Genomic DNA, 27039 nt, shown 5'->3' with positions numbered 1-27039 from the left:
TCCAAAGCCAAGAGGAGAAATCACTTTAGAACTTACAGCATCATGATTCAGAAAGACAAAAATATTCGCACCTAGCTTTGTTCCTGAAATGGCACCAGTATACTTCCTAAGCTTTGCTTTGCCTACTATTTGGCGAGAATTGTACAGCCAATAATTGTTCTCTTATTCTTATTGGAACACCAGATGACTCAATTCTGTAAAATTATCAACTCTCCCTAAATTGACCTGTAGATTTAATGAAATTCCAATCCAAATCTTTTCAAATTCAGCTTCTAAAATTTATATTGAATAATAAAGAACCAAGAATAACCAAGACATCTCTTTTCTTTTTTTTCCTGAGACAGAGTTTCGCTCTGTCACCCAGGCTGGAGTGCAATGGTACGATCTCGGCTCACTGCAACCTCCGCCCCCCCGGGTTCAAGCAATTCTCCGGCCTCAGCCTCCCAAATAGCTGGGATTACAGGCACATGCCACCACGCCTGGCTAATTTTTGTATTTTTTAGTAGAGATGGGGTTTCACCATGTTGGCCAGGCTGTCTCAAAACTCCTGACCTCAGGTGATCCATCCGCGTCGGCCTCCCAAAGTGCTGGGATTACAGGCGTGAGCCACCGTGCCTGACCTAGCTAAGACACTTCTGAAGTAGAAGAAGAAGGTGGAGGGAGATGTCCTACCGGATATCGAGAGCTGTTACAAAGCTGTTGTAATAAACACAGTGTGATACTGGCACAGGATAGCCAAATTGACAATGGAACAGAACAGGGAGCCCAGAAGCAGGCCCATGGCCGTATGGAAACTTGATGGATGGTAGATGAGATTGCAGACCCGCAGGAAACAGACGACGTATTGAATACATGGCGCAGGGACCAGTGGTTACCTACATGCAAGACGTGGAATTGGATCACTACCTCCCAACAGGCACAAAAGCCAGTTCCTGATACATTAGACTTCAAGATGAAAGACAAAACTTAAAACTTTTGGAATAAAATGTGAGCAAACCTCTTTATAGTATTGGGCAGAAAAGGATTTCTTTAGCCAGGCAAGAAAAAATGTTAACCATATGAGAAAACAGTTATAAATTTAACCAAATCAAATGAAGAACTTTTTGCTTATTACCAGAAAGACAAAGAAAGACACCATTAATTAGAGAAAAACAGGAGGGGCGCGGTGGCTCATGTCTGCAATTCCAGCACTTTGGAAGGCTGAGGTGGGAGGATCACTTGAGCTCAGGAGTTCAAGACCAGCCTGGGCAACATAATGAAACCTCAGAAACCTCAGCTCTGCTAAAAATAAAAAAGAATTTTATAAAAAATTTTAAAAAGGGACAAATAAATTACAAAGGATATATATATATATATATATATATATATATATATATATAGACAGAATTTCACTCTTGTCACCCAGTCTGGAGTGCAATGGCACAATCTTGGCTCGCTGCAACCTCTGCCTCCTGGGTTCAAGCGAATCTTCTGCCACAGCCTCTGGAGCAGCTGGGGTTACAGGCACCCGCCACCATACCCAGCTAAGTTTTGTATATGTTTGGTAGAGATGGGGTTTCACTGTGTTGGCCAGGCTGATCTTGAACTCTTGACCTCAGATGATCCACCCACCTCAGCCCCGCAAAGTGCTGGGATTACAGGCATGAGCCATCGTGCCTGGCCACAAAGAAGATATTTTTTAACACATATAACTGACCAAAGATTATTATCTAGAATACATAAAGACCTTTTAGGAATCAGGACAAACAACCACATTTGGGTTTGTTTGTTTCTGAGAAAAGGTTTTTCTCTGTTGCCCAGGCTGAAGTGTAGTGATGCGGTCCCAGCTCACTGCAACCTCTGCCTCCCAGGCTCAAAGCGAGCCTACTGAGTAGCTGGGACTTCAGGTGCACACCCCCACACCCGGCTAATTTTTGTATTTTTTGTAAAGACAGGGTTTCGCCATGTTGCCAAGGCTGGTCTCAGACTCCTGGGCTCAAGCGATCTGCCCACCTTGGCCTCCCAAAGAGCTGGGACTACAGGCATGAGCCACTGCACCCGGCCCCAAGTTGTTTTGCAAATGGGCAAAAAAGCATGAGCAAGCATTTTATTTTAAAAAATAAACACAAATGGTATATAAATATTTGACAAGGTGCTCATCAGTAACCAAGCGAATGCAAACTAAGACCACAGTGAGATCTCATTTTATACCCACTGGCTTGCCAAAATTAAGGGCACCTGATAGTACCAGAGGGTAGCAAGGATGTGGATCAATGGGATACTTACATGACACTTATATGACTGACGGGAGTACATTAGGACAGCCACTTTGAAAAGCAATTTGGTACTGCAGTAGACTATTGTTCAGAAATATTTTCTTCTCCCCCCTATTTACAAATTATACTTTTCTGCCCTATTGATGCCTGGCTTGGCTGCAGGATTTGCTCTAAAGGTTATAGTAGAACCAACTAAATAGGAGCAGAAGTGACAGATACCCATTTGCCATGCGATGGCCAATGTTCCAAATAGAAGCTGCTCCCTCCACCTAAATCCCAGAGTAAAATAACATGGGACAGAGGCACGCAAGCTTGCAATAGGCATGTCATACAAAAGTGTAAGAAATGGCCGGGCATGGTGGCTCATGCCTGTAATCCCAGCACTTTGGGAGGCAGAGGTGGGCAGATCACCTGAGGTCAGGAGTTCGAGACCAGCCAGGACAACATGGTGAAACCCTGTCTCTACTAAAAATACAAAAATTAGCCAGGCGTGGTGGCACATACCTGTAGTCCCAGCTACTCAGGAGGCTGAGGCAGGGAGATCACTTGAAACTGGGAGGCGGTGATCCAAGATTGTACCACTGTACTCCAGCCTGGGAGACAGAGTGAGACACTGTCTCAAAAAAAATAAAATAAATAAAATTTAAAAAGCTATCCTTAGATCATAAGCCAAACAATGGCAGGCATGCCAGGTTTGCACCTGTAATCCCAGCTACTTGGGAGACTGAGGCGGGTGGATCACTTGAGCCCAGGAGTTTAAGGCTAAAGTGTGCTATGATTGTGCCTGTGAATAGCCACTCCATTCCAGCCTGGGCAACAGAGCAAGACTGTCTCAAGCAAACCAACAGACAAACAAAGGCAAATGGTGCACCAGGTTTGGCCATGGGAGTTTGGCGGCCCCCACTCTAGTGCTGTGGTAGGACAATGAGCTCACAGGTGTTCCTTTTCTCACTGTACTTCATACCTATCATATGCAGTTCATTTATTGGCTTTGGTATAAAATATTATGTTAAAAGTTAAGAATTTTTAGAATGTAACCTGGCTTAAAAGGGAGCAGGACAAAGGCAGAAGGTGTGAGGGTGGAGAAGACCATAGGATATACAGACACTTGAACTCTTTCCAAAACTTCCTCCAGGCCTGAGGTTTTTTGTCCTTGACCCTAAACTCAGGCACTCTGCTCATACTCCCCCCTGACGGTGGAGCATGTCGTGTTACATGACAGAACCCACGGAAACTTTAGTCGGGTACTTACTGCACCTCGTGGCTTATTGTCATATGTCATATTAGCACCAAAAAACAAACCTGCATTGATTTTGATTATAATTATAGTTGGACCACTGGACTATGTAATTGAATTTAAACTATAATTTTCTTTGGATTTCAAAAAAACTAGCTCAAGCCTGTTAAGTGGTATCTAGAAAATGCTTTTTTTTTTTTTTTTTTTTTAAATCACCAGCTCTGTCCTCATCTGTCTGTTCTGTTAGAAGTGGTGCATTATTTTGGCCGGGCCTGGCAGTTCATGTCTGTAATCCCAGCACTTTGGGAGGCCAAAGTGAACCTAGGAGTTTGAGACCAGCCTGCACAACATGGTGAAATGCCATCTTTACCAAACAAAAAACAAAAAAGTTAGTCAGGTGTGGTGGCTCTTCCTTGTAGTTCCAGCTACTCAGGAGACTGAGGCAGGAGGATCACTTGAGCTCCCAGAGGTCAAGGCTGCATAGAGCCATGGTGGTGCCACTGCACTCCAGCCTGGGTGACAGAGTGAGACCCTGTCAAAAAAAAAAAAAAAAAAAGTGGTGCATTTTTAAAGGCCAACTCATTGGCATTTAGAAAAGAACGTGTGTTGGGGGAATCCTGGGTATTATGTAGGATGGTGTTCTTGCTTTTGAAAGCTGTGATAGCGGATGACTCATATTTCCTTGCTTCTTTTCAAGAAAGTCCCAACAGCCCTATTGACTTCCATTTCACAGTTCACATCCTCCTTCTTCTTCTTCTGGAAATCGGCAGCTACAGCCATCTTCCTCTTGAGTAGTTTGTACTGGTCTCATAAATGCTAAAAAAAAAAATTTAAGATACGTATATTTTGTTGTCTATTTGAATCACTTAACACTTATTTTCCATAAATTATAGCTGCAGAACATCTCTAAGCAGCAAACATTCTCCCCTTTAATTTTAACAAACTCAGCCAGGCGTGGTGGCTCATGCCTGTAACCCCAGCACTTTGGAAGGCCGAGGTGGGCAGATCACTTGAGGTCAGGAGTTCAAGACCAGCCTGGCCAACATAGCAAAACCCCATCTCTACTAAAAATACAAAAATTAGCCGGGCGTGGTGGCAGGTGCCTGTAATCCCAGCTACTCAGGAGGCTGAGGCAGGAGAATTGCTTGAACCCAGGAGACAGAGATTGCAGTGACTCGAGATGGCGCCATTGCACTCCAGCCTGGGTGACAACAGCGAAACTCTGTCTCAAAAAACAAAACAAAACAAAACAAAACAAAAACAGGCCGGGCGCAGTGGCTCATGCCTGTAATCCCAGCACTTTGGGAGGCTGAGGCCGGTGGATCACAAGGTCAGGAGTTCAAGACCAGCCTGGCCAAGATGGTGAAACCCCGTCTCTACTAAAAATACCAAAAAAATTAGCTGGGCGTGGTGGTGGGCGCCTGTAATCCCAGCTACTCGGGAGGCTGAGGCAGAGAATCGCCTGAACCCGGGAGGTGGAGGTTGCAGTGAGCTGAGATTGCGCCACTGCACTCCAGCCTGGGCGACAGAGTGAGACTCCATCTAAAAAAAGTTATAATAATAATAGTAATAATAATTTTAACAAACTCATCCACAAGAGAGGTAACAGCAAGGATGAACTTCCTCTAGAGATTATTTGAAATTTGTTTCCTCTTACCAAATATTTGTATTGGTCTTTAAGAACTATTTTCTTTATTTTCTACATTAGCTAAAAAAGCATGAATCTTAAGCATGAATCACTAAACCATAAAATATTAGCCATATCCCAATCATAGCTCTAGTTTCAATTCAGCAGCACTTATTTTCGTCTTGAGGGTTACTGAGATTCGAGATCCGATGGTTTCTTTGGAACGCAGTGTTATGACTCCAGGATTGTGAAGGTATCCCCACTGCTTCCATCTGTTAGGAACCAAGAACTGATCTGTGTGTGAGCTGCCAGGCTTTCTTTTACATGTTAGTGAAGTATTTGTGTTACTGCTCCACAAATTTCAATCCTAAGCAGATATTTATTTACAGACTGGCAAGGCAAAAAGTCCTACCCCGATTGCATATGCTTGTTGCTATAAAAAATAACCACACCATCTCCTAGAACTTATGAAAAACTGGCAAGATGTTCAGAAATACCAACGGGATGTCTTTTGAAATTGTTCCCAGGTTGAATTTCAAAATGGAGATCTCTTCTGGAAAGATTGAGATGTCATGTTTTCCGTATTTGTCCTGCTGAGTACTGCTGAAAACCTCTCAGAAAGGCAGAGAGAGGAAGGCCAATTGGGTCAGGATCTCCAGACCCAAGAAACAACATGGCAATGGGTTTCTTTCTGCCTCATTTCCCTCTGACTGGGAACTAGAGAAGCAGCACTCTAAAAATGCCAATAGCGTGGACAAAACAAAGCAAAAACCAAGAAGAGGCCAGGCGTGGTGACTCACATCTGTAATCCCAGCACTTTGGGAAGCCAAAGCAAGCAGATCATCTGAGGTCAGGAGTTCGAGACCAGCCTGGCCAACATGGCGAAACCCTGTCTCTACTAAAAACACAAAAATTAGCTGGGCATGGTGGCGCTCACCTGTAATCTTAGCTATTCGGGAGTCTGAGGCAGGAGAATGGCTTAAACCCAGGAGGCAGAGGTTGCAGAGAGCTGAGATTACACCACTGCACTCCAGCCTTGGCAACAGAGCAAGACTCCATCTCAAAAAAACACATAAAAAACTAAGAACAGCTTGTACTCTCTAGTTATGAGACCAGGAAAGGGGCAGCGTAGCAAGACTAAAAACTTCCTTTTTTTTTCTTTTTTTTTTTTTTGAGATGGAGTCTCACTCTGTTGCCCAGGCTGGAGTGCAATGGCGCGATCTCAGCTCACTGCAACCTCCGCCTCTCGGGTTCAAGTGGTTCTCTTGCCTCAGTCTCCTGAGTAGCTGGGACTACAGGTGCCCGCCACCAGGCCCGGCTAATTTTTGTGTTTTTAGTAGAGATGGGGTTTCACCATATTGGCCAGGCTGGTCTCAAACTCCTGACCTTATGATCCGCCCATCTGGGCCTCCCAAAGTGCTGGGATTACAGGCGTGAGCCACCACACCCGGCCCAAAAACTTCTAGACAATAACCACTCAATTCTAACAAAACACCACAAAAAACACCGTGGCTCCGCCTGCAAGCCCACCAGGAAAGGCTGAGTAGAGAGCCTGGACTTCCACCCTCACGGTGGATTAAGGCTTATCTCCCCCTCCCTCCTGGGGTGGTGTCAGAGGAGGCCTAGTGGGAGCTAGAACTCCCACGTGTCTAGCAGTAAAAAGGAGACCCTCACCCTCCAGGAGGTATAGCACAGAGGTATAGCTATAGGAGGTATAGCATAGAACCCAAACTTCTTCCACCCCTGCCTGGCCGTAACGAGCTGCCCATCCTCCTTCCTTCCCTAGAGTGATGTCAGAGGAACCCTGAGAAAATACAAGATCTAAATTAGATCCAGAAACTGGGGGTGGGGGCTCACGCCTGTAATCCCAGTACTATGGGGGCCAAGGCAGGAGGATCGCTTGAGTCCAGGAGTTCTAGACCAGCTTGGGTAACAGAGCAAGACCCTGTCTCTACAAAACATTTAAAAATTAGCCAGGGGTGGTGGCACATGACTGTGGTCTCAGCTACTCTGGAGGCTGAGGTGGGAGGATCACTTGAGCCCAGGAAGTTGAGGCTGCATTGAGCCGTGATCATGCCACTGCACTCCCGCCTGGGTAATAGAGCAAGCAAGACCCTGTCTTCTAAAAAATTTTTTTTTACTTAGGCCTAAATCTAACAAAACACATACAGAACTTGTATAGTGAAAACTACAAAATGCTGGTGAAATAAATTTTAAAATGTATAAATGAAGAGACATACTATGTTCCTGCATTGGAATACAGTCATACAGCGTACAACAACGTTTTGGTCAAAAACAGACTGCATATATGATCGTGGTCCCATAAGATTATAGTGGAGCTGAAAAGTTCCTATTGCCTCGTGATGTCCAACCATTGTAACATTACAGCACAGCTCATTGCTCACGTTTGTGGTGATACTGATGTAAAAAACCTACTGAGCTGCCAGTTGTGTAAAGTGTAGCATATGCAATTATGTACAGCACATAATCCTTGACAATGACAATAAATGACTATGTTAGTAGTTTATGGACTTACTATACCATACTTTTTACAGTTATTTCATAGTATATTCCATATATATATATATAACCAGTTAAGGCCGGGTGTGGTGGCTCACATCTGTAATCCCAGCACTTTGGGAGGCCAAGGCAGGTGGATTGCCTGAGCTCAGGAGTTTGAGACTAGCCTGGGCAATTTGGTGAAACCCTGTCTCTACTAAAGTACAAAAAATTAGCCGGGCATGGCGGCATGCACCTGTAATCCCAGCTACTCGGGAGGCTGAGACAGGAGAATCCCTTGAACCCGGGAGGCAGAGGTTGCAGGGAGCCGAGACCGCCCCATTGCACTCCAGCCTGGGCAACAGAGCAAGACTCCTCTCAAACAAAAAACAAACAAACAAACAAACAAACAAAAACCAGTTAATTGTAAAACAGCCTCAGGCAGGTCCTTTGGGAGGTATTGCAGAAGAAGACATTGTTCTCATAGGAGATGACAGCTACATGCATGTTTTTGCCCCAAAGATCTTCCAGTGGGACAAGATGTGGAGGTGGCAGACACCAACTCTGTGTGGGTCTAGGCTAATAAGTGTGTTCGTGTCTTAGTTTTTCACAAAAAAAGTTTAAAAAGTAAAAAGCGATTTAAAAACTTTTAAATTAGATAAAAGCTTATAAAATAAGGAAATAAAGAGAAAATATTTTTGTACAGCTGTACAATGTGCTTGTGTTTTAAGCTAAGAGTTATTACAAAAGAGTCAAAAAGTTTAAAAAAAATTTTTTTTAAGTTTATAGGCTGGGTGCGGTGGCTCATGCCTGTAATCCCAGCACTTTGGGAGGCCGAGGTGGGCAGATTACCGGAGCTCAGGAGTTCGAGACCAGCCTAGCCAACATGGTGAAACCCCATCTCTAATACAAAAATTAGCCAGGCGTGGTGGCAGCTGCCTGTAGTCCCAGCTACTTGGGGGGCTGAGGCAGGAGAATCACTTGAACCTGGGAGGTGCAGGCTGCAGTGAGCCAAGATCTTGCCACTGCATTCCAGCCTGGGCAGCAAGACCCTGCCTCAAAAAAAAAAAAAAATTAAAGTTTATGAAGTAAAAAGTTACAGTAAGCTAAGGTTAATTTATTATTGAAGAAAGAAAACATTTTAAATAAATTTAGGTTAGCTTAAGTGTACAGTGTTTATAAGACTACAGTGATATACAGCAGAGGTCCCCAACCTTTTTGGCAAGAGGGACCAGTTTTGTGGAAGACAATTTTTCCATGGACTGGGTGGGTGGGGGGATGGTTTCAGGATGATTCAAGCACATTACATTTATTGTGCACTTTATTTCTATTATTATTACTTTGTAATATATAATGAAATAATTATACAACTCCCCGTAATGTAGAATCAGTGGGAGCCCTGAGCTTGTTTTCCTACAACTAGACAGTCCCATCTGGGGGTGATGGGAAACAGTGACAGATCATCAGGTACTAGATTCTCATAAGGAGTGTGCAACCTGGATCCCTCATATGCGCAGTTCACAATAGGATTCATGCTCCTATGAGAATCTAATGCCGCTGCTGATCTGATGGGAGGTGGAGATAAGGCGGTAATGCAAATCATGGGGAGTGGCTATAAATACAGAGGAAGCTTCACGTGCTTGCCCACCACTCTCCTCCTGCTGGGTGGCCCGGTTTCTAATGGCGTCTCACTCTGTTGCCCAGCCAGGAGTGCAGTGATGTGATCTCGGCTCACTGCAACCTCTGCCTGTCAGGTTCAAGGGATTCTCCCACCTCAGCCTCCCAAGTGGCTGGAATTACAGGCACGCGCCACCACACCCGGCTAATTTTTGTATTTTTAGTAGAAACGGGGTTTCACCATGTTGGCCAGGCTAGTCTCGAACTCCTGACCTCAGGTGATCTGCCCACCTTGGTCTCCCAAAGTGTTGGGATTACAGACATGAGCCACTGTGCCTGGCAAAGATCATATTATTTTCACGGTACCTCTTCTATGTTTAGATATGTTTAGCTACACAAATACCATTATGTTACAGTTGCCTATGGTATTCGGTACAGTCACATGCCCGACAGGTTTGTACTATAGGAGGGATAGGCTATACCATCCAGCCTAGGTGTATAGTAGGCTGTACCATCTAGGTTTGCGTAAGTGCCCTCTATGATGTTCACACAACAACGAAATCACCTAACAACACATTTCTCAGAACTACCCCTGTCATTAAGTGATATGTGACTGTACTTCACATAGTAAAGATGTCAATTTGCCCGAAACTGATATGCAGATTTAACACAATTGTTATCAGAATCCCAGCCGGCTTTTTGTAGATATAGATATTATCCTAAAATGTATGTGGAAATGCAAAGGAACTAGAATAGATAAAACAATTTTGAAATGAAATAATAAAGTGGGAGAGACTACCACCCTCTACCCAATTTCAGTATTTATGTATAACTACAGTAATCAAGGCTGTGTGGTATTGGCAGAAGAAGAAACACATGGATCAATGGAACAGAAGAGGGAAACCAGATAGCCCCACGTAATTGCAGCCAACTGACTTTGACAAAGGTACAATGAAGGATGACTAATGTTTTCCACTAGTGGTGCTAGAGCAATTGGACGTCCATAGTCCAACAACAAAAACAACAACAAAAAACTTGGCTAAAACCTCTCACACCTTATACGAAAAATTTAAAATGAATCAAGCATGGGCACAGTGGCTCACACCTGTAATCCCAGCACTTTGGGAGGCCAAGACAGGAGGATTGTTTAAGGCCAGGAGTTCAAGACCAGCCTGAGCAACATGGTGAGACTCTGTCTCAAAATAAAAAAAAAAATTACCCAGGCATGCAGAGAGCCAAAGCCCGTGAGACGTGACCAACTCAACATTCCGCTGGAGGCTATATGATCAAACAGCAAAGTGTTCATCATGAATGCAAGATGTGAGCAAACTCACACTGCCCTGCCACCAAAAAGTTTGCTGAGGGACACTACTCCCTGGCTCCTTGAAGTTATCTATTGAGAAATCTAGCACCTATTGTTCAAAGGATGCAGTCTCACAAGCCTGCTGTGAACCAAACACCAAACGGCTAACTGACAATTACCCGACAATCATCCCCGCTTTCTCACTATCTCTTTTGCCTAATAAATACGGAGGGCTGTGTAAAGCTCAGGGCCCTTGTCCACTAGAGGCAAGGTGCCCCCTGACCCCTTCTTCCAAATATACTCTTTTGTCTCGTCTTTTAGTCCCGCTTTCGCCCCCCTTTGTTCAGTCCAATAGGTCCACAGCAAGTGCTGGCACACTCCTGTAGTCCCAGCTACTTGGGAGGCCAAGGAGGGAGGATCACTTGAGCCCAGGAGGTGGAGGCTGCAGTAAGCCATGATCACACCACTGCACTCCAGCCTGGGTGACAAAGCAGAGACCCTGTCTCAGAAAAAAAAAAATCGAGATTTAAATATGAAATAGAAAACTGTAAAAGTTATTAGAGATAGAGGAAAAAAAAAACCTAAATCTTTGAGACCCAGGACTCAATGAAGAATTCTTAGACATGACTCCATAAATGAAAAAATCCATAAACTGGACTTCAGCAAAATTAAATAGCTTTTCTCTGTGGAAGAGCCTGAGAAGAGGATGAAAAGGCAAGCTACTGACTGGGAGAAAATATTTATAAACCATATATATTTATAAGCCATATATATGCCGAAGGACTCCTATCTGGGAAATACGAAGAACTCTTGAATCTCAACAGTAAAACAAACAAATAATCCAACTAGAAAATAGGCGAAAGACCTGAACAACACTTCACTGAAGAAGATATAAAGATGGAAAATAAGCACATGAAAAGATGTCCACCCATAAGGGAAATGCAAATTAAAGCCCCAATGAGATGTCACTACATACCTATTAGAACAGCTGAAATAAAAATTGTGGCAATGCAAAATGCAAGCAAGGATGCAGAGAAACTCCAATGAGAATGTAAAATGATACACTTCCTCTGGAAAATAGTTCGACAACTTCTTAAAAACTAAACAAGCACCAAACATATAGCCCAGCAATTGCACTCCTGAGCATTTATCGTAGAGATACAAAAATACATGTCCACACAAAACCTGTACATAATTATTCCTCGCAGCTTTATATGTAATAGTCAAAACAGGAAGCAAACAAAATATCTTTTAATGGGTGCATGGTAAAACAAACTGTGGCACAAGCATATCGTGGAATACTATTCAGCAAGGAAAAAGAATTAACCATTGAAACACACAGCAACTTGGATGGATATCAAGGGCATTGTGCTGAGTGAAAAAGCAAAATCTTAAAAAAAGGTCACGTTTGTGAAAGCTGTCAGAATCAAAATGGAGTAACTTGTGTCAAAACCCTGACAAATGGGCCGGGCATGGTGGCTCATGCCTGTAATCCCAGCACTTTGGGAGACTGAGGCAGGCAGATCACATGAGGCCAGGAGTTCAAGACCAGCCTGGCCAACGTGGCAAAACCCCGTCTCTACTATAGCCGGGCATGGTGGCAGCTGCCTGTAATCCCAGCTACTCAGGAGGCTGAGGCACGAAAATCGCTGGAACCCAGGAGACAGAGGTTGCAGCGAGTGGAGATCACGCCACTGCACTCCAGCCTGAATGACACAGGGAGATCCTGTCTCAAAAACGAACAACAACAACAACAACCAAAAAAAAAACAAAAAACAAACAAACAAACAAAAACCCTGACAAATGGAGCCAGGGAAGGCCGTGAAGGGGGTTTCTTATGCATGCATGCCTGATAAAAACAACTATCACAAAAGACGGCAGAAACCACAACCTTGCACCAAGGCTACTGTATCTTAACAAAAAAATACTTCTGCCGGTATTGATCTTTGTAGCAAAGGATAATTGTTTCAAAATAACTTACATAACCCTCCTCAGTTTTTCTTTTTTTTTCTTTTTCTTTTCTTTTTTTTTTTTTTTTTGAGACAGAGTCTTGCTCTGTCGCCCAGGCTGGAGTGAAGTGCAGGACGCGATATCAGCTCACTGCAACCTCCGCCTCCCAGGTTCAAGCAATTCTTGTGCCTCAGCCTCCCAAGTATCTGGGATTACAGGCACGTGCCACCATGCAGGGCTAACTTTTTGTATTTTTAGTAGAGATGGGGTTTCACCATGTTGGCCAGGCTGGTCTCGAACTCCTGACCTCAGGTGATCCATCCGCCTCAGCCTCCCAAAGTGCTGGGATTATAGGCATGAGCCACTGCGCCCCGCCCCTCATTTTTTCTTTTAAAAACTCGCATCACCTTTACATCCCTGAATACACCCACCGTATTCCCACTGCAATGCTACTCCTGAAAAAATATAATGTTTTAGAGAGCCTCTCTCTATGATTTAGCTTGACACATACCATATGATTCTATTTATACCATATTCCTTAAATAACAAAAGTATAGAGATGAAAGACAGATAAGTGGTTGCCAGGGGATGGTGGGGAGAGGTAGAGGACCTGACTAGAAAGGAATAGTGGAAGGAGATCTCTGTGGTGATGGATAGTTCTGATTTTATTGTGCTGGTTGTTATACAACTCCACATGTGTGATAAAGGGACAAACAACTACACACGCACACTGTGCCAATGTCGATTTCCTGCTTTGCCATTGTACTGGAGGATGGAACCCAGAAACCGCATGAGAGATGTTCCTGTCTTGGCAAATTCCTGTGAATCTATAATTACGTCAAAATTGAAAGTTCTTTTGAACGACCTAAAACCTTTTTTTTTTTTTTTTTTTTTGAGACGGAGTTTCGCTCTTGTTGCCCAGGCTGGAGTGCAATGGCACGATCTCAGTTCACTGCAACCTCCACCTCCCGGGTTCAAGCGATTCTCCTGTCTCAGCCTCCTGAGTAGCTGGGATTACAGGCATGCACCACCACGCCTGGCTAATTTTTTGTATTTTTAGTAGAGACGGGGTTTCACCATGGCCAGGCTGGTGTTGAACTCTTAACCTCAGGTGATCTGCCCGCCTCAGCCCCCCAGAGTGCTAGGATTACAGGCGTTAGCCACAGCGCCCAGCCAGAAGGAAGGCTTCCCTGACCAGGAATCGAACCTGGGTTGTGATGGCGAGCGCGGAATCCCAACCACTAGACTACCAGGGAGTGTCCTAAAAACTTTTAAAAAATGGATTACAGTTCCATTGAAACTCACTAATTACTCATAAGTACTTTTGAAAAGCATTTTATAACGAACTTTGTTGCAGTCTGGGGTGTGGATGGAACTTTGTTGCAGAGATACTCCTTTAAATCAGGATTAAGTCCAGCACTTTGGGAAACCGAGGTGGGAGGATCGCTTGAGCCCAGGAGTTTAAGACTGGCCTGGACAACACCGTGAATCCCAGTCTCTACAAAAACACTAAAAATCAATTAAAAATTAGCTGAGTGTGGTGGTATGCACCTATAGTCCCAGCTATTTAGTAGGCTGAGGCAGGAGGATTGCTCAAGCTCTGGAGTTCGAGGCTACAGTGAGCTGTGATCGCACCATTGCACTTCAGCCTGGGTGACACAGTGAAACTCTGTCTCAAAAAAACAAAAGACAAAACTGAAATCAGGTTTAAGTGAGAACGCAGAGGTTTAAACTGGAGGTGTAGACCTCAAAAAAAGAGTGAAAGAGCAAACCACAGAATAGGAAAAGATATTTGCAGCTCATGAACAGCAGACTAAAAACTTCCTATACGTTAGTAAGAAAAGGACAGACAATCCTATGAGAAAATACTCAAAAGACTTGATCAGGCCCTTCACTAAAGAGGAAATCCAAACAGCCAAAATAACATGAAAAGGCGTCTAACCTCACTAGCAACCAGGAAGTGTAAGTTAAAACCACAATGAGATACAACTATCCACCCACCATATCGATAAAAATAATCTGATGATACCAAGAGTTATCAGGGGATGTGGAGTAACAGGAAACTCATTACCGCCAGGGGAGTGTAAACGGGGTCCAATCATTTAGGAAAACAGTTTGGCATATTCATGACCAAGATACACATGTTCCTTGTAGCTCAGCAACGTTATTTCTAGGTTAAAAAACAAAACCAAGCCAGAAACACGTGTTTACGTGTGCTGAGATACACGGACAAAAATATTCAAACGTCATTACATGTAATAACCCCAAACTGGAAATGATCCCGCTGTCCATCAGTACTAGAATAGGTGAACAATGATGTCATCATTCAACAAGAGTGTGCAACAGTGGAAATCAACTAAAGATGAACTCAACATGGATGAATCTTCATGATACAATGTTGAAAGAAGAAGCAAGATACAGAAAACACAGTGTGATTCTATTTGTATGAAGTTCACAAGCAGCCCGATAAAACTGTGTTATTAGGTAGCAAAACTACAGCAAAAGGAAGTTAATACCATACAAGTCTAGATGTGGTTAGCAGTAGTGGGCAAGGAGGGCTGTGATCTAGAAAGGGCATGCCAAGGGCTTCGGGAATGAGTTATGTTCCACTTCTTTACCCTGGTAGAGTTATTTGAATGTTTGTTTACAACAATTTGTTAAACTTTACATTTATGCATTTTTCTGTATAGGTCACAATGTATAAAAGTTCTATATTGCTTTAAAAAGAGCCTTTAAATACATTAGCATAATTTATTAGATAAGACGTTACTGGCTGAGCGCAGCGGCTCACGCCTGTAATCCCAACACTTTGGGAGGCCGAGGCGGGCGGATCACCTGAGGTCGGGAGTTCAAGACCAGCCTGGCCAACATGGAGAAACCCCGTCTCTACTAAAAATGCAAAATTAGCTGGGCGTGGTGGCGCATGCCTGTAATGCCTTGGGAGCCTGAGGCAGGAGAATCGCTTGAACCCGGAAGGAGGAGGTTGCGGTAAGCCGGGATCACGCCATTGCACTCCAGCCTGGGCAACAAGAGTGAAACTCTGTCTCAAAAAAGAAAAAAAAAGACTTTACTAATGCTGTTCCTGCATATATATTTTTAACAATCTCCAAATAGGCACATTCTGGTCTTACATGGTGCTTTGGGTTAAAATTTTGCTCTCAAAAAGCTCCTTTTATTATATCCCTCTTATTAGGTCTTATTAAGCCTGTTATGTCTCATCCTAATGTCCATGAAGACAAAAAACAGATTGCCTTCCATCTATATACTTTTTCAAATAAATATCAATGGCTTTTGTCTAGTGGGTGCTGACTCTGTGCCAGGCACTTGCTGAGTACCTTACAGAAATAATTGTTGAACAAGTGAATGAATGAAATTCATTATTGAAATTTTTCATGTAATCCATACTGGTGCTGTAATAATTCATTTGTTAAACCCCCTTCAAGCTCCCTCTTTGTTCTCCTTGCCTTCCTCAAATATGGGTCTAAACTCATTTTAAGCCAGTTTATCAACCAGAGGGACATAGAGGGAACATGGTTTTCTGATTCTTCTTTGCCAGTGTCCTCCACACGCACACACACACATACACACACGCATGCACGCGCACACACACGCACGCACACACAGACATGCACGCGCGCGCGCGCACACACACACACACACATACATGCAATAATCCAAGGCTGCAGCATATTTAAATCTGTCATTTTTCTAGAACCGAGGTGTGCTCTTCTATATGCAAGCTTTCTCCACCTCAGCACTATTGACATTTGGGGCAGCATCATTCTTTGCTGGGAGGCTGTCCCGTGCACGGTAGGAGTTGAGCAGCATCGCTGACCTCTACTCACTAGATGCAATAGCCCCTAATCACCACCATCACCACCGAGCGGTGAACACTGCAACTGTCTCCAGACACTGCAAATATTCCCAGGGATGAAATTGCCCCTGCGTGATAGCCACGGGGCTATATGAACCTCATTTCTAGAATTTTTTTAAAAATCATATTTTCCTTTCTATTATAAAAAGCTTTGCCTTGCCAGAGCTGTAATATGATTATGCTAATCTTACGTTGTTTGAATATATACAGGAGTTTCTTTCTGCCCCGTTTAACAACAGAGAAACGGAGCATGAGGAAGAACAGCAGGAAGAGCAACGCAGTCGACGTCAGCGCAAGAAAGAAGGAGATGATCTGCGGAGAGTGTCCTGCAAAACAGCAAAAGGAGAAACGCATGCAGAAATGTGTTGACACTCATACACCCATGTATATATTTACATTGGTAAATTCCTAAGCATGAGAAGAATCACAGCCTTGGGCATCTCCAACCTGCTAATGGAGTAAACTTAGAAAACTTTTTAAAAGGCCAGACATGGTGGCTCACGCCTGTAATCCCAACACTTTGGAAGGCCGAGGCAGGAGGATCACTTAGAGTCAGGAGTTCAAGACCAGCCTGGCCAACATAGTGGTGGCAGGAACTTGTAATCCCAGCTACTTGGCAGGATGAGGCAGGAGAATGGCTTGAACCCGGGAGGCGGAGGTTGCAGTGAGCTAAGATGGTGCCACTGCACTCCAACCTGGGCAACAGAGTGAGACTCCATCTCAAAAAAAAAAAAAAGAAAGAAAAGAAAAAGAGAAACTTAATGGCCGGGAGCGGTGGCTCACACCTGTAATCCTAGCACATTGGGAGGCCAAGGTGGGCAGATCACCTGAGGTCAAGAGTTTGAAACCAGCCTGGCCAACATGGAGAAACTCCATCTCTACTAAAAATACAAAAATTAGCTGGGTGCCGTGGTGGGCGCCTGTAATCCCAGCTACTCGGGAGGCTGAGTCAGGAGAATTGCTTGAACCTGGGAGGTGGAGGTTGCAGTGAGCCGAGATCGCGCCATTGCACTCCAGCCTGGGTGACAGAGAGAGACTCTGTTCCCCCCCTCCAAAAAAATAAAAGAAACTTAATAATTGAGCAGTTTATCCTTTCTAGCACATAGAAAATATGGGACCTGGGGACCAGGCGTGGCGGCTTATGCCTGTAATCCCAACACTTTGGGAGGCCAAGGCAGGAGGATTGCTTGAGCCCAAGAGTTTGAGAGCAGCCTGAGCAACATAGCAAGACCCCAACTCTACCAAAAAAATAAAAAATTAGCCAGGTGTAGTGGTGCGTGCCTATAGTCCCAGCTACTGGAGAGGCTGAGGTGGGAGGATTGGTTGAGCACAGGAGGTGGAGGTTGCAGTGAGCCAATATCAAGCCACTTCACTCCAGCCTGGCACAGAGCAAGGCACTCTCGGGGGAAAAAAAAAGAGAGAGAGAGAGAAAGAAAAAAGAAAAGAAAATATGGGACCCTGGACGGGAGTGGTGGCTCACGCCTGTAATCCCAGCACTTTGGGAGGCCGAGGTGGGCGGATCATGCGGTCAGGAGTTCAAGACCAGACTGGCCAGCATGGTGAAACCCCATCTCTACTAAAAATACAAAAATTAGCCGGGCGTGGTGGTGCATGCCTATAATCCCAGCTACTTGGGAGGCTGAGGCAGGAGAATCACTTGAACCCAGGAGGTGGAGATTGCAGTGAGCTGAGACTGCACCACTGCACTCCAGCCTGGCACAGAGCAAGACACTCTCTTAAAAAAAAAAAAAAAAAAAAAAGAAAAGAAAAAATATGAGACCCTATAATCCCCTTTCCTTGGCATTGATAAAGATATAGACTCTGTTTGGGTGAAGTGTCCTCTGGCACCGCTTACAAATGTGTATCTCAGACTGAATAACAAATGCCTGGGAAGAAAACTGCTGGGTCCCTGAGGGCAGGATTCAGGAAGGAATGCACGTGGGAGGTGCCTGATATGAGATATCATGATATTGGGGCAATTTAGATACAATCTGGAATCACCATAAGATACGCACTTTGACGTAAAGGCATAGCCCAGTTACCTGGCTCTCTCGCAGGGGCAGGCGGGGTCGCAGAGGATGCTCCCGGAGAGAGGTCGGCTGGAGATGGTCCACAGACCACGTCCCTCTCCTTCGTCCCATTCACAAGCACAGACTTTCCATCCAAAGAACAGCTTAGACAGTTCAATGAAAAGAATTTAAATAATTAACTTAGGTCCAGAAGATTCTGGTTTAAAACTTTGTCATTTTTCACCCAATGAAGTAGCCTAGTGAAAAAGATATATGGGTCTGGGTTTGAAAGCGATGCAAAGATATTTTGAAAAACGTCCACTTGACCATCTGGCTCCCTGCAGCTTTCCATGGCTTCCTTCTGTTCAGTGACAGCTTAGTTCAGTCTGTCTTGCCTGCTTAGTCTCTCACCCCCAGTTTCTTAATCGGACTTGACCATCTCCGGCACAGATGAAGGCTAGCATAGGGTTAGGAGGTCCAGCACTAGCATCAGGCAAACCAGGGTTTGAGCCCTGGGTCTGCTGCTTTCCAGAATGACTTTGGGCAAGTCAAGAAATCTCTGTAACCCCAGCATGGTGGCTCACGCCTATAATCTCAACACTTTGGTAGGCTGAGGCCAGAGGATCACTTGAGACCAGGCGTTGGAGACCAGCCTGAGCAACATAGCAAGACCCCATCTCTACAAAAATTAAAAGACAAACAAAAATTAACTGATGGTGCATGCCTGTGGCCCCAGCTACTCGGGAGACTGAGGTGGGAGGATCACTTGAACCCAGGAGTTTGAGGCTGATCACTTGAACCCAGGAGTTTGACGCTGTCTCAGAAAGAAAAGAAAAAAGAAATCTCCTTAAGCCTCAGTTTTCTCATCTGCAAAATTAGGATTGTATGTGCTGCCAGAACTGTTTCAAAGAACAAACGAGTGAGGGTCAGTGACACACTCTTGCACATCTGACACGCTGAGTAAATGGTAGCTATCATCATCACCATCATCTCCATCATTGTTGCTGTTGTTGTGACACCTTTCCCTCGTCCCTTTACCTACCCCAAATCCGCCCGTCCTCCAGAGCCCAGTTCAAACCCATTTTTCCATGCAGACTCACTTAACAACTCTGAAAAATTTGTATTGAAAGACCTTTTTTAAAAAGCCACTTTCCAGCTGGGCACAGTGGCTCACACCTGTAATCCCAGCACTTTGGGAGGCCAAGGCAAGCAGATCACTTGAGGTCAGGAGTGCGAGAGCAGCCTGGCTAACATGGTGAAAGCCCATCTCTACTAAAAATACAAAAGCACTAGCCAGGCGTGGTTGTGTGCACCTGTAATCCCAGCTACTAGGAGGCCGAGGCAGGAGAATCTCTTGAACCCAGGAGGCAGAGTTTGCAGTGAGGCGAGACCGTGCCATTGCACTCCAGCCTGGGCAAGAAGAGCGAAACTCCATCTCAAAACAAACAAACAAACAAAACAAACAGACCTTTTTAAAAAAGCCACTTTCCAAAGACAGAATTCAGCTAAGTCCGAGAAAATAGTCAATACTTTTCTTGTGAATCATGATTCCATTCGTCAGCCACTCTGATGCTGATAAATTGTAAATGACAAAAGCAGAGGGATACCATGATTCCTGTTTCAAAACACTTTATTTTCTCTCAAAAAAGTCACTTTCCAGTCTGTTACAAACCAATACACTTTTGAAATACAATAAAAATGTAAAAGTAAAATAATAAAAATGATTTTCTAGTAAGAAAATGAAACGGAAAAAGAACAAATACATATAAAATACAACGCCCAAATTTCTATTCTTAGTCAACAGACCACATTACTCTGCCAATTTGCCTTAAAAGTTTCTAAATGTTTACCCTCTAACCCTACACCACTGTCGCTGGGGACACAAGACAAGCCATTTGTGGACCAGCACCCATCCACAGACCACAGTGTAAGTTCTGGTTCCACAAAACAACAGTCACATTCTCTCATATACTATTGGCTTTTTACCACCGGTGATGGCCTTGTGTGCCCAAGTCTGTGCCACATTTTGGAGGGTAACGAGCAATTGTTAGTTTCTTCTGTATCATTCTAGGGGCTGGCATTGAACACACGGAGACGGGCTGATCAATGAGAGAAGATAAGAGGCAGCAAAGGAACGAGAAGGAAACAGAAAAAAGGCAGACAGCGGCAAAGTTCCACTGGCAATTCTTTTCCTTTCTTTTGAGACAGGGTCTCTGCTCTGGAGTGCAATGGTGCGATCATAGCTCATTGCAGCCTCAACCTCCCAGACTCAGGTGATCCTCCTGCCTCATCAGCCTTCCCTATAGCTGGGACCACAGGCATGTGCCATTATGCCTGGCTAATTTTTTGATTTTTTGTAGAGACAGGGTCTCACCCAGGCTGGTTTTGAACTCCTGGGCTCAAGGAGTCCTCCTGTCTCTGCCTCCCAAAGTGCTGGGATTACAGGCGTGAACCACTGCACGTGCCCAGCCTCCACTGGCAATTCTGATCTAGATGTTCCAGGCACTATTTCTGGAGAAAATGCCCACTTTGCCTATTGAGTTGCTACGACCTCACAGTGTTCCCACGCTGCCTATTAGTATGTTACATTCTGTCTACACTTGATGGGTGCAAAAAAGCTTCAATGATAGCATTCCTTATCTTCCAAAAAATTTAACCCAGATTCTTTATTCCATAAACTAAAGGCAATTATACGTACTTTGTCCAGGGTCGACAGATGCCACGTTTCTGATTGTTAAATGTCCCAAAGCAACAGTCTTTACAACCTTGTATTAAAAATGAAAGCAATAATAAAAGGGAAGCATTTTCATCATTTTGTAACTTTTCCTGTGATGAACTTAATATAAGTCATTACCATAATGCAATCTGCACAAATTGTTCAATAATTCTTGAAACAACACCCTAAGATGGCTAGTTTTTATTCTAATTGTACATAAAGTATTGTATATGTCTGGAACATGTGAAGATTAATGGTTCTGGCAATTAACAAATGTTCTGATTTCAAATTATTTCCATTTATGAAGAAATAACGGAAATATTTTATTAATTGAAATATTTTATTAATTAAAATATGATATATCATATACTCCCTTGTTACTTTAAGGTTCTACAAATCTGTTTGTTTATTTTCAAAGGATCAAGATCAAAGCTAAGTTTGTCTACGTCACAAAACTACACTAGATCAAAGAAACGCAAACGTACCTTTTTTTGTCAGTTCTTGACCTTGTTTACAATCCTGTTCACACATGCTGCATCCTGCCCCCAGGCAGTGAAATCCTGGAGTGCAGTCACACTCTGCATTGCTGGTGGAGGAACACTCCTTCCTGGTCCTGAAAACACCTACAAAGTCCCCCCAGCCCCCAACATTTTATTACACTTGACCTCCAAATCCAGGAAGCGAATTTATGCTCTGCAGTAAAAATCATGCTCACTCTACTTATAGTGTTCCCAGTAATTTTAAAGTTTACTTTTAAATCTCCATAAAGACATTTTTACATTTAGGTAAGTAAAAACTTCTCTCTTGTCAAATGAATGTTTCCTCTAATATTTAGAAAGCTCAGTCCACAAATAATTGCTGTCACTGGATATTATTGTCCTAGACCTGCTGGTTGGCAGAAGAATCAGTCTTTGACACTTGAGATTTTCAAAAGAGAGCAGTTAGTAAATGGGAAAGAAAAGCTTATCTTCCCAACTATCTTCTAGAAGAAGAAAATATCTTTGAACTCATACCTTTACACTGCCTGCATATGTCACAGGTCCTTTGTCCACCTGCGCTGGAGAAACTATTTGGAGGACAGGGACTGCAAATCTGATTCCTGTTATTATCACAGAATGTACCTAAGAAAGGCAGACAATAGTGGTACACGTTTGACAATGGGCAATCGTCACCCAGGGCATTCTGAAGTTTACAAGAAAATAAGATTATAAAAGAATGATAAGTTTTCTAGATGCCACAGTGGTGGACATTAGTTTGATTGACTTCCTAAAATGATACATTTGCAAGATTATTCTTTGTGTAATCACAGAATTAGAAATAACAAAATACAGGCCAGGTGCAGTGGCTCACGCCTGTAATCACAGCACTTTGGGAGGCCGAAGCGGGCAGATCACCTGAGGTCAGCAGTTTAAGACCAGCCTGGCCAACATGGTGAAATCCTGTCTCTACTAAAAATACAAAAATTAGCCAGGCGCAGTGGCGCACGCCTGTAATCCCAGCTACTCGGGAGGCTGAGGCAGGAGAATTGCTTGAACCTGGGAGGCCAAGGTTGCAGTGAGCTGAGATCGTGCCACTGCACTCCAGCCTGGGCGACAGAGTGAGACTGTGTCTCAAAAAAAAAAAAAAAAAAAAAAAAAACACACACACACACACACAAACCAAAAAAAACCAGATATTGTAACAAATAAATCAGCAGAAAGAAAATACTTTATCTATTGAATAAAACAAAATGATTATCTTGATTGATGTAGGAGATGAATATGACTGGATCCAGGAGGACATCAATGTCCTACACTAAAATTTAAATGCGACTGACCGTCCCCACTCTGTTAAGCCCTTTACTACGCGCTTACTTGCTGCTATGCCCCCAGTCTGAGCACAAAGCCCTACACACAAAACTAACATTTATTGAAGTCTTGCCTTGTGCCATGCACTGTTCTAAGCCCTTCATTTGATCCTCCCAGCCATCCTATAAAACAGGTTCTCTTATTATCCCCAGATGAGAAAGTCAAGGCACAAGAGGTTGAATGACTTTGCTGTGTTCACACAGCTAGGTTGTAGCATCCAATAAACATTTGTAAATGAATGAATTTTCATTTTCTTTTCCTTAAAAGGGAGCTCATTAGCCCTGACTACTAGACTAACTGAACCATACTTCCAACAGAGCAGATCAAATGCACATGATAACTGGGTACTCACCAGCTGGGCAGTTACTACACGGATCCTGCAATGATCTTGTCCTCTCAAAGTTGAGGACCAGCAACAGAGTGGCTACTATGTTGTAATAGCTGTTTCCCATGATGAAATCTGGCACAGGTATGATACTAGCAAAGCTGATTCCAAGAGAATTTTAATCAAATTAGCCGGTCTCACAAATGTCACTCTGCAAAAGATAAACATTTCCAAGGAAAGGTGGTTTCTCCTTTCAAAATTATGTATATTGCAATCATTACTTATACAATTCTATAAGAGGATAACTCAGGGTTTTTCAGGAACAATTAATGATGCAATATTACGGAAAAGTAGCAGATTCATAGAAACCACTAGGACAAGGCAGGCGTGATTAAACACACAGCTTTGTGCCGGTTTGCCAAAGTTTGAGGGTGCATTTTCCATCATGTTCTGCCAAAATGCAGAAATAACAATAGCAAGAACTTTTGGGGACTTTCATAGGTACTTTGCAGTACCATCCAGCAATAATGCCAATTACTTATTGTCCCTGAAATAAACTCCTTACAAAGAGAATCTGTCAGGGGCATCAGACAATTCAGTTCAAGAAGAAGCTATCACATAATCACTCTTCCCCCTTTAGCTGAACACCTAACTGCTAACATGTGGAAAGACCTCCCTGTTCAACTCACTAACACATTTTCTTAAACAGAGACATGTTTTGAGATGTGAAGTTTGTATGGTAACAAAACTAAGGAGTGAAAAACTCTTCAGGCTAAGTTATTGATGTTTATTTAATGGGCTATTGAAGAGAAGTTATTACATATTAGGAGAAAAAGTCTAGAAATGGGCAAAGGGAGCAAAAGTTCCAACCTCACCCCTTCTCAGTGCCCCCACCCACTCCCCCAAATGGACAGACCTTGAGATCTCAGGGCTGCCGGAGAACTTTCCACTCCTTGGTCTTCAGGCTTCTGCAGCTCGAGAGGACTTCAGGTCAAACACAGGAGTGCGGTGACTCAGCCGGGGGCGGGGTCTCATGGGAAATTCCCACCACAGCTCTGTGACAGCTCTGTGAAATCATTCATTTCATATCTGCTGACCCCGAAATCCCCTAGAGCCCCCGTCCCTGCCTGATAATGGCACTTCAAATTGCTTCTTGGAAGCAGCTCTCTACTGTCAGGATGTGTCACAGATGACGCTGGGAAAACGATTTTGTCCCTTAAGATAGCTCTCCAGGACAAAGCATTTAGCATGTCCTTAAAACACTGGATTTGAGATTAGAGGAATGAAATCAACTTCAAAACAGTGATCAGCATTTTGCCATATGCGGTCCCCTAACTCCATAGTCACTGTAATGCAATAGCTGCCATTACTTGAGCACAGCCGATGTGCCAGGCATCAGAGATGCACTGCGGTGAATACACACTATCCTCGAAAGAACCCTAGAACTTGGTATGACTGCTGTTGTTATTGGGAGAACACTATGCAAATGAGGAAAGTGGGGCTGCAAGTGGAATTAGAGCGTCAACAGGACAGGGAGCCGGCAGGGTTGGAACCCAGGTCGGCCTGGTCCCTTATCGTGCTCCTCCGGGCATGGGTGACAGAGGGAGGAAGGAGGGAGAAATGGAGGGAAATGGAAACAGGGGAAGCACAGCAGTCACACGGCAAGTCAATGACCAGGACGTGGTTCGGTGAAGCTGAGAGCTAGGAGGGATTTTTAGAAAACCATGATTTCAGTTTTTCTTTAAAAAAAAAAAAGGAGAAAGAGACCAGGCGCGGTGACTCATGCCTGTAATCCCAACACTTGGGAGGCCGAGGTGGATGGATCATCTGAGGTCAGGAGTTTGAGACTAGACTGTCCAACATGGCAAAAACCTGTCTCTACTAAAATTACAAAAATTAGCAGGGAATGGTGGCGGTGGACCCCTTTAATCCCAGCTACTGAGGCTGAGGCAGGAGAATCGCTTGAACCTGGGAAGTAGAGGTTGCAGTGAGCCGAGATTGCGCCACTGCACTCCAGCCTGGGCCACAGAGCAAGACTCCACCAAAAAAAAAAAAAAGGAAGAAGAGGAAGAGGAGGGCAGAGAAAGCAGAAGGAAAAAGAAGTACAGTAAGAGGAGAGGAGGAGTATAAGGAGAAAGAAGAGGGAGAAGAGGAGGAGGAGGAGAAAAATAAAGAGAAAAGGAGGAGGAGGAGGAAGAAGAAAAGAACAGAAAGAGAAGGGGAAGAGGAAGAGGAGAAGGAAGAATGAGGAGGAGAAAGAATGAGAAGGAAGAATGAGGAGAAGGAAAAAGAGGTGTTTCTGGAGGAGGAGGAGGAGGAGGAGGAGGAGGCGGCGGCGGCGGCGGCGGCGGCTCCAGGCTGTAGATGAACCTGCCCATCACTGAGCAGCTGGAGAACCTCAGGAAAACCAGGGGAACTGTGGCTGGGGCAGGCGTGGGCTGGGGAAGGACATCGAGAGTAGCTTGGGCCGTCGCCCTGCCCCGCGGTTCCCAGCACGAGCTCTCCCGTCAGAAGAGGAAAACGCGGAGCGACTCGGTTGGGCGACAGCGCTGAGATGCGGACGTTCTGCCGCCGCCTGCAGGCAGAGGGACTCGGAGATCAGGCCGCAGAAGCAGAAGAAGGCAGACGGGAAGGAGGAGGAACGAAAGGAGCCTTGTGGCTTCGTGTCCGACCCTCCCGCCCTTGGCCCGCGTGCCTGGAGCCAGCCCCACCGCGCCCGCGTTTCCTCCCGCGGGACTTCCCTTGGCCCTGGGTCTGCAGCGGGTCCTGCCGAGCTTCCTCCCCTCAGGCAGCCTCTCTCTCCCTGGCCACTGTCGGGGGTGAGGGGGGTTACCGGTTCCCAGTGATTTTTATTCCCTTTGCTCTCTCACGCCTCATGTTCCCCATTCTCCTGCCTCAGTTGTGTAATCTTGAGCAAATTTCTCAACCTCCCTAACTCTGTTTTTGCAAGCACATCTTACAGGTGCAGTGACACCATAATCTTCCTCGTGAGTGAGGATTAAATGAGACAATGAGCATGAAATACTTAGCTCAATGCTTGGCACATAGTTCTCAAGAAAGTAGGAATTGCTATGATCAGACTTACTGGTTTGAAATGTTCCTTCCCTGCCTCCCACACTGACCATCAGTAGAGCCACCACAGGGCAAGTCATGACAGAAAAGGAGAAAAATGCATGAGCTGCCTACAAAATGTGTTCCCAAATACTGACGGTCATCTGAGAGTTATCTTACCTGTGACATCTGTGGGATCCCTCCTTGCCCCACTTTGGCAGAAATTGGCTGAATGTGAGAGTGTCACACCATAAAAATCGGACTGCTGATCCCCTCCTAACACTTTGAAAGTCACCATCTAACCAAGTAATCTCCTTGTTTACATGTGGTACTCTGTTTAACATTGCAGTGTGACATTCAACTGGGCCGTATTTCATTTAACTAAATGCTACTCACTAGTCTACGTTTTGGACATTCTGTAGGCAGAGACATTACTTCCTCTGAAAGTGACATATTTAGTTTCCCAGCACAGTAATTAGCTCACTATTTCAGGCTTTTATGCCAGTAACATAAGAGTCTTTACTGAGCTGAAAGAGTCTCAACATTAGTTTTGCCAGCCCACAGTTAAACAAAGTCAACCACTTCAGAATTCTGCTACTGAAGGCTATGCTCAACTTTACTCAGGCGTTTAAAAAATTCATGGCTGGGAACAGTGGCTCACACCTGTAATCTCAGCACTTAGGGAGGCTGAGGCGGGAGGATCGCTTTAGCCCGAGTTCAAGATGACCT

General features: G+C 44.3%; 1 protein-coding gene across 2 annotated transcripts; it reads right to left on the bottom strand.

Moving 5' to 3' along the window:
* On the bottom strand, nucleotides 1-25880 carry TNFRSF9 (TNF receptor superfamily member 9). 2 transcript variants are annotated; one of them, XR_010155067.1, is made up of 9 exons: nucleotides 24176-25880; nucleotides 23287-23470; nucleotides 22101-22208; nucleotides 21573-21710; nucleotides 21070-21136; nucleotides 18405-18535; nucleotides 16554-16688; nucleotides 4024-4308; nucleotides 1-353 (listed from the first exon to the last, which is right to left on the bottom strand). XR_010155067.1 is itself a non-coding variant. In XM_016953441.4 (8 exons), exons 2-8 carry the CDS (start codon nucleotides 23384-23386, stop codon nucleotides 4220-4222), a joined length of 768 nt encoding a protein of 255 aa, XP_016808930.2. In that variant the 5' UTR covers nucleotides 23387-23470; nucleotides 24176-25880; the 3' UTR covers nucleotides 1-4219. The 2 variants fall into 2 exon arrangements, 1 of the variants encoding a protein (XP_016808930.2); XM_016953441.4 differs by having other exon boundaries at nucleotides 1-4308.
* Nucleotides 25881-27039: the final 1159 nt, after the last annotated feature.

This window comes from Pan troglodytes, chromosome 1, assembly GCF_028858775.2.
Source record: "Pan troglodytes isolate AG18354 chromosome 1, NHGRI_mPanTro3-v2.0_pri, whole genome shotgun sequence".
Taxonomy (NCBI): domain Eukaryota; kingdom Metazoa; phylum Chordata; class Mammalia; order Primates; family Hominidae; genus Pan; species Pan troglodytes.
The sequence above is the reverse complement of the archived record's forward strand: the minus strand, read 5'-3'. Positions and strand labels throughout refer to the sequence as shown.